The 7973-nt window shown below is 55.0% G+C and overlaps 1 protein-coding gene across 2 annotated transcripts in view; it reads right to left on the bottom strand.

Moving 5' to 3' along the window:
* DDX39B (DExD-box helicase 39B) overlaps window positions 1-7973 on the bottom strand; it is a 10985-nt gene continuing 3012 nt past the window's right edge. For both annotated transcript variants that reach the window (XM_006036593.3, XM_014526232.2), the window contains exons 4-11: window positions 7643-7735; window positions 7366-7549; window positions 5435-5553; window positions 4120-4251; window positions 3590-3699; window positions 1355-1499; window positions 523-670; window positions 1-212 (exon numbers count right to left, since the gene is read on the bottom strand). In XM_006036593.3, the coding sequence (XP_006036655.1) occupies window positions 196-212; window positions 523-670; window positions 1355-1499; window positions 3590-3699; window positions 4120-4251; window positions 5435-5553; window positions 7366-7549; window positions 7643-7735 (948 nt within the window). In that variant the 3' untranslated portion in view covers window positions 1-195. The remainder of the gene's footprint in view (window positions 213-522; window positions 671-1354; window positions 1500-3589; window positions 3700-4119; window positions 4252-5434; window positions 5554-7365; window positions 7550-7642; window positions 7736-7973) is intronic.

The raw sequence follows: 7973 nt of genomic DNA on the forward strand, positions 1-7973 counted from the left end.
TTTTGGAGTATTTCTCTTTTCTATAAAAACAAAATTCCCAGTTTGCCACAACAGGAGCTCTGGGGGGGTGGGGGGAGAGCAATCTCTTCTGTCCCCTGCCCAGCCTGGGTGCCCCCCTCTCGGTGCTGGGGGTCCAACAGGGACAGGGAGGTTAAAGACCATCAAAAAAGAGCCGGGGCCGTTCCAGTGGGGGCCTTATCGGGTCTGCTCAACTGCAAGAGAGAGAAAAGAAGGGGGGGTTAGTGGGGATGCCTGATAGCCCCCAGCCCCCCACCAGAGCCTCCAGCCAGGCAGGCCTCCACCCCTCCCTGAGACCCCCGCTCCCAGCCCTTGCACCTTTCCCCAATAGCCAGGTGCCTTCAACCCAGACAGATGTGCACTGCCACCATCTGTCCCCAGACGGACTAAGGGAGCCTACAGAGCACAGTAGCGATGTCTGCACAGGGCCCTCCACCCAGGCTGCACAGTGCCCCCCCAACCCTGGCACTGCCCGCTCCTGCCCCCAACCCTGGCAGGACTCACTGTAGGAGGAGATGTCGATCTCATCGGGAAGCTCGCTGATGTTCACCTCAAAGCGATCCTGGACATCATTCAGGATCTTAGCATCATTCTCGTCCGACACAAAGGTGATGGCCAGGCCTTTGGTGCCGAAGCGTCCAGCACGTGCCACCTGTGGGGAAGACGGTCAGAGCCCAGCAGGCTGTAGGGGGAACCCAGGGTCCTGCATCCCAGCACAATCCCCATTCTACACCCTCCCGCACCCCAAACCCAGTCATCTGGGCGCACCACCCCCATGACTTCATTTCCCCTTTCAGGGCTGGAAAGAATTCAAGAGTCTGGGCTCACAGCCCCCTAGATCTAATCCACCCCCTCTGATTTGGAGAACCTAGGCAAATCCAGGCTCCCAGCTCCCCACCAACTAACCACCTCCCCCAGCCTCCTCTCCCCTCTCACAGCTGGGAAAGAACCCAGGAGTCCAGGCTCACAGCTCCCCAAGCTCTAGCCCTCCCCACCCCAGACACCACTCTGCCAGAGGATTCAGGGATCCAGGCTCCCAGCCCCGCTCCCCTACCAGGAAGAGCACCCACATATCCGAGTTTCTAGTCCCCTTCCTCTAACCCCGCCACCATAAATCCCTTTCCAGAACAGGGGAAGAACCCAGGTGCCCTGGCTCCCTGCTCACCCTTCATTCACTCCCCTTGCAGAGTAGAGGTAGAATCCCAGCATCCAAGCTCTCGACTCTCCCTTCTGCTCAGCACCCAAGCTTCCAACTCTTCCTCCCCACAAAGAGCCCTGCCTGCCGCCCACCTACCACCCTTCCCCCACCCCATGGAACCCCAGCATCCAGGCGCACCCGGTGCAGATAGGTGTCCGAATCCTCGGGCATGTCGTAGTTGAAGGCGATGTTCACGCGCTCAATGTCCATCCCCCGCCCAAACAAGTTGGTGGCTACCAAGATGCGACGCTGGAAGTCCTTGAACTGCTGGTACCGTGACAGCCTGGAGAGGAGGGGCAAAGGGGTGGGAGTCAGTGCTGAATATCTGCCAACCCCCACCCCCCACCACCACCATTACAGCTGCCAAGAGCAGAAGCCCAATCTTCTGCTCACTCATCCTCACTTTCCTGCTTAACTTAAGCTGAAACTCTAGCTGCTGCTGGAGATGGATCCAGAGACCTATTGCCCCTCCCCATCCCATGCTCCACAGGGGAGCCCACAATCCCCCTCCCCCATGCTCCTTGGGGGACACCCAGGAACAGCTGCCAGACAGCAACACTACTGCAGTAAGGCTAGCTTAGACATCGTATGTACAGTTTCTCCCAGAAAAGTCACTGCTCTCCCAGTACCCAAGTGTTCAGATTTCCCCCCCAGGAGAAAACAAAACAAAAAAAGAGAAGAAAAGAGAGGGCTCCAGGAAAAAAAGGTTACCTGGGAATAATGGGCTAAATCACTTCTGGGAGAGTTTCTACTGAGAGTGATATAATCCTCTTCCTCCTCGGAGAAATGAATCATTCCCAAGAGAGTTTCTTTGGGAAGTGATTCAACTCCTGGTGTTTCTCTTGGGAGAAAGAAATCACTCCCAGGAAAAGTTTCTCCTGGGAGAATAAATGCTTGTACATGCCATGGCTTCTCTCAGGAGAGGACATAGTCCTCCAGTATTCACCTGCTCCCTAGGGAGACTGCGTAATTTACTGGTCTCTGCTGCTCCAGCTGGGAGCAGCACATGCCCCCTTCACACCTTTCGTACTGCACTGCAGGGAAACAGGTTGGCCACAGGCAGCCAATCAGGGCCATCTTATGTACAGCTGCCATCTGTCACCAGCTAGCCTAAGAGACTCCACAATACACACTGTGATAGGTGCACAGGGTACCCCAAGCCAGCTATAGTGTCACTGCTAGCTCTCCACTCTTATGGACCTCAGCACTGGGACATCTTTACACAGGGGTCTGGGTTAATTCTCTCCAGTACTCTCTCTTGGTAGAAGTTCTCCCTGGGCAAAAATAGCTCAAACTATACCTACACTAGGATGGCTGTTACCACTCAGGAAACATCTGGGAGTCAGTGGGGACAGTAAACTAAAAGCATCAGCTCTGTGCTCAACTGCCAAAGGCAAACACAATGTTAGACATTATAAAGAATTAAGTTGTCAGCACAACTGAAAGCATCATCATGCCGCTTTGTAAGCCCATGAGGTGTCCACACCTTAAATACTATGCCCAGCTCTGGTTCCTACACTTCTATAGGACTAGAAAACGGTCCAGAGAAGAGTAGCAAGGATGCCGAGTGCAGGGCCTCCAGATGGGGAGAGACTAACGAGGCCAGGCCTAGTCAGTTTAGGAAGGAGACTCTTGAGGGGAAACATGAGAAGGGTTCTCAAAATACTGAAGTAGCAAAGAGAAAGTAGATAGGGATTTGTTATAGACTGTCTCTCACAGTAAGACTCAGGGTCATAAAATTAACCTAGTAGGTAGTGAGTTTAAAAAATGAACATGAGGAAGTTTTTCATCCAGCGGGTCATTAAAGGGTGGGACTCTGCCACCAGATGTGGTAGAAGCCGAGTTCAGCCAGATTCCCAAAAAGGATTGGAAATATGCTTGGAAAAACAGGTTTCAGTAGCAGTTGAGCATAGGAGCAAGGGGCACAGCCTCTGAATGAGGACTTCCTGGATTTGAAGGCTGAAAGGGACCCAGACATCTGGGGAGACTTGCTGAGGCCTGGCTCTGGGGGCAGGAGGGGTTGGGATTCCAGGTGTCTGACAGTGGGATTGCTCTCAGGTCTGGCTCCAAGGAACAGTGGTAAAAAATGCACCCGGGTCATAGTGGTTCACTCTCCCGCTCAGCTGCCATGTGACAGGGGTCTGAACAAAAACAGACCTATGGACTGACCAACAAAATGGCAAATATTATGCTCTGCATGTCTGCAGCCTTAATTAGCAGATGTCAACCCGCAACAAAAAAGGAAAGGGTAAGGGTCTCTGGAGCCAGGGTTAAAAGTAAGCTACCTCCTCAGCTGAACAGAAGAGGCCCCTGCTGCTGGGAAAAGGGAAGTCAAAGCTGGGGGCTTGTGTATCCACCTGACCCAAAACCCACCTCTCCTCCTGGGGCATGCCGCGGTGGATGGCAATGGCTGGGAAGTTCTGCTCCACCAGCAGCTGTGCTAGGGCAATGCAGCGTTGCACGGACTTCACGAAGATCACCACCTGTGGGAGGTGGGGGAAAAAATAAACCAGGATTCAGATGCCTGGGCCCCAACCCCAGCCTGGCAGCTGAGGGGTTCCAGCAGGCCTGGCTCCCCTGCTGCTGCTCTCCCTGGGAGCTGACAGGACTGCAGAGTCCAGGGAGAAGTTGCCCCAAAGGCTTGGGTCCTGGTCCCTGCCATAGAAGGCCTGGGGATGCCACCCGGACACCTAGGTCCCCCTTCCCCATGAGTGCTGACACTGCCCTTGGCAGGTGTGGGCATACAAAGCTCCCCAGATACCTGGGTCCCAGTCCTTCCCTCTAGAGCTGAGTGAATTCTATAGCTGCCTGGGTCCCATCCCCTCTCTTCAGACCCAGACCTCACAGCACTGCCCCAGGGGCTATGGCCCAGGCAAGTCCTCTCTGGATGCCTGGGTCCTCACCTGGTTGAATTCAAGGACGTCGAGGAGATCGAAGAGCTTGCGGTTCTTCTCATTGTCCTTCAGTTTGACATAGTACTGCTGCAGCCCATGCAGTGTCAGCTTCGTCTCATCATCCACGAAGATCTCCATGGGCTGAGGGGGGCACAGCGGGGTCAGGGCCCCGCTCACACTCCCATACACTCCCCCCAGGCCTGGAGTCTTCAAACGCCCACTTCAGCCTCCCCCCAGACATTCTGGAACAGAAGCCACACCCTCCCAACTACTGAGGGCACCCTCAAAGACCCAAGTCCCTCACCTTGCTACACACACTAACATCCCCCACAAAAAGCCTAGATGCAAGGCATGCTTGGAAGAGAGGAGAGGGACCATTCCTCCCTGGTTTTCCCTTAAGGGGAAACAAGAGATCCCAGAATGCTCTGCAGCACCTAGCCATAGAAGTTAAGGCAGTGCAGCCAGTAGCAGACACTGAGCATCCCTCACAGCTCACACAAGCTACATCAAGGTTGCTGGCTACATCCCAGCACGCACCAGGTGCAGCTCCACTACTCCCAAGGGAGCTAAGCGGCCATCTTGGAGGAGGCGTGGCTATTGCCATGCCCATGTATCACCAGCCCTCCCCAGGAATGGGATTAAACCTGTTTCCCACCCACCAGGAGGGGGGTTTAACCCTCTGCTGCCCACTTCAGGGAGTCAGCTACTCCTCCTAGACCCTCCCCCAAAACTTCCCCACCAGCCCCCCACCAAAATCCCAGCCCGGCCGCCACAAAAAGGATAATCTGGCTCCGGGTGCCGCCGTGGGTCCCTCCGGAAGTCACCGCCACGGGCCGCCATGCCATCTCCATCTCGCTGACTGTCTTCGCCACACGGAGCGGGGGGACGCCGCGGTCTCCGGAGGGGGGCAGGGGAACGGGGGGGCCGTTGTGGGGGAGGGGAAGGGAGGATCTTAAGGGGCCCAATTTGCGGCCGTGATAGAGATGTGCGGGTGTGAAAAGGTAAGTCCAACGCTTACTTGCCTGGGGGTGAGGGTCCAGATGCTTGCGGTGACAGGGCCGGAGGGAGGCAACCCCCCCTCGAAGGAAGAAGAGGGGGGGGTCCCCTACTCGAGCTGGGGCTGGAGGGGGAGAGGGGCTAGCATGACCCGAGAGATCTTCCGGAGGCTACGGGGGTGGCCTGAGCTAGAGAGCGGTGCAGGGCGGGACGGCGGGTCCCGGCGGTGCTGGCTGACGGAGGAGGAGAACCCCAGCACCCCCCCTGGATGGAGTGGCAGGGGGCTGAGGGGGCAGAGAAGGAAGAAGAGAGGGGGGGTGGTAATTACGTCTTGCATGAATTTGCGGCACACGGGGCGGATTTCCTTGCTCAGGGTGGCGCTGAACATCATGACCTGCTTTTCATGCGGGGTCATGCGGAAGATCTCCTGGACATCCCGGCGCATATCTGGAAGGGGGGCAGAGAATTGGGAGGGGGTCAGAGGGAACCCCCACAACAAGGGGGTGGGGAGCTGAGAAACCCCAGCAAATCTTGCCCCCTGTGGGCAGAACCAGAGGGTGCAGTTGATGGGACATTTCTATTCAGGCAGTGCTGTTCAAGTCCAATGACCATACCAACAGTGCTCAACCTTGTGGCCCCAAAGACCAGCTCACAGAATCACAGGTAAGTCAGGACAGAAGGAATCTCCAAATATCGCAGAATCATAGTCATAGAAAAGAGGGACTGGTAGGAACCTCCAGAGGCCAGTCATGACCATAAAGAAGTTGGGCTAGAAGGACCCTCCAAAAGGTCAGACAAGCTGAGATAAAGGAAGCCTCCAAAGGTCACATCCTGAGGCAGGATCAGCCGGGTCCAAACCATCCCAGACAAGAAATCCCAAGCAGAAGCTAGACCCCACACTAGAGGAAGTCAACCCCTCCTGCACCCTCATCAGTACTAGTCTGACCAATGCAGCATCAGTATGGCTCTGAGTAGCGAGGCAAGGCCCTCTAGCCAGGACTCTCCACCTTTAAGTCCCAGCATAGGTCCAGCCTGGTCACCATCCCCAGCCTGGGCTGCAATCAACACCCAGTGTCTTTGAGAGCAGCTTAAAAACCCTCTGACACGTAGCAACAAGGGGGGGAAAGCTTCCCTCCCACCTTCACGTCCCAGAAGCCTAGGAAATCTCCACGGCAGGACACAGGTACCTCTAAGCCTAGATCACCCCCCAACAAGTGTTCTTCTTGTACACCCCCCCTGCTGAAGAGCCCACAGCCTCTCTGGGTGTCAAATTCCCCTACCTCATGGCTCTAAGTGAAAAAATATCACCCGCTATCCAACCTAAGCCTCTTTGGCCATAATTTCAAGCCATTAGTTCCATATTCTCCTCTCTGTAGCACAGGGGGAGGGGGGGCTTTCCTTCTTCCTCACAGCAGCCCTCAAGGTATTTGAAAACTGCACTGCTCAGATGCCTTTTCCTCGGGCCCAGCAGCTTTTGCCACTACCTCCCCACCACACATGGCTCTACCCACCCCACCACCCCCATGGGATCTCCCCCAGCTGAACCAAGAGAGAGGACCGCCCAAACAAACAGCACTGTGGGAGGGTTCTGAAAGGGAAGGGATCCCAGTAAATCCTGCCTCTGTGGAAAAGTCTGGGAGGTGGGGGGCAGCTGTAGTGGTTTCTCTATTCAGGCAGTGCTGAAAAAGTCCACTAATTACATCAAAGCTAAAGTTCTTGCTCCCTGGACCAAATGAGTTAGATGAGCTTCTGAACACAAGACTAAGACATTCTCTCTCAGGTTTCTGCTAGCATCAGATTGTTGTTGTAGCAGTGACGGTCCCAAAATGACAAGATAGCTCACGCTAAGAAAGTTCTTATTGGACCAACTAGAATAGACTTAAGACAAGCTTTTGAAAGCAAAGCATCCTTTGTTGGGTCTCTGATCACGCAGAGCCATAACCACTGCAATAAAAAACAAACTGCCCTAAGACAGCCTTGCCTCTTGTGTCACATCTTTAGGCTGTTCAGGGCTGTGACATCCCTCCAACACTTTCAAAAACAAGGAGCGACCTATCTGGAAGCATGTGAGAAAATGCCCTCCACCTTTTGGGCAGTGGGGGGCACCTTACCACAAGCTGTGACATCAGAAGCCAGAACACCCCAAGTGACTGAGGACTGCCTCCCACAGAAAAGAAAAAAAAAAAAAAATCTTGCTGCCCCCTGGAAGGGCACCCCTTTTCTAGGGGTGGAAGCCAGGTAGCACCCCCAGCAACTCACCGAGTTGCTCCAGCATCTTGTCACACTCGTCCAGGATGAAATGCTTGATGTGTTTGAGGTTGAGGCTCTTGTTCCGCGCCAGGGCCAGGATCCGGCCCGGAGTCCCCACCACAATGTGCGGGCAGTTCTTCTTCAGCACCTCCTCGTCCTTCTTGATGGACAGGCCCCCAAAAAACACTGCCACCTGCAAGGGAACGGGAGGGGGGGGCAGTGAAAGGCTGTGTTCGTTGCCCTGCTAACATCCCCCCTCCCTCATCCCCAGGCATAGGCCCCTCACCTTTACGCTGGGCATGTACTTGGAGAAGCGTTCGTATTCTTTGCTGATCTGGAATGCCAGCTCCCGCGTGTGGCACATCACCAGCACCGACACCTGCAGGGGAAGAATAACATGGTTACTAGCGTTTGGTAAGCTGCATTTGCGCTGGCCTCAGGACTGCCAGTACCCACCTGGGTTAAAAACTTCCAATGGAAATCAGCCCCAGTTGCTTCCTCCCAGATTCTTCCCCACCCCCAATAACCCCAGTTGGTTTCTCCTAGAGCCCCTTCACCCCCTCCCCCAACAATGAATCCTTTGAGACCCCTCCAACAAATCCCCAGTTGCTTGTTCC

The sequence above is a fragment of the Alligator sinensis genome, unplaced genomic scaffold, assembly GCF_000455745.1.
Source record: "Alligator sinensis unplaced genomic scaffold, ASM45574v1 scaffold184_1, whole genome shotgun sequence".
NCBI lineage: Eukaryota > Metazoa > Chordata > Crocodylia > Alligatoridae > Alligator > Alligator sinensis.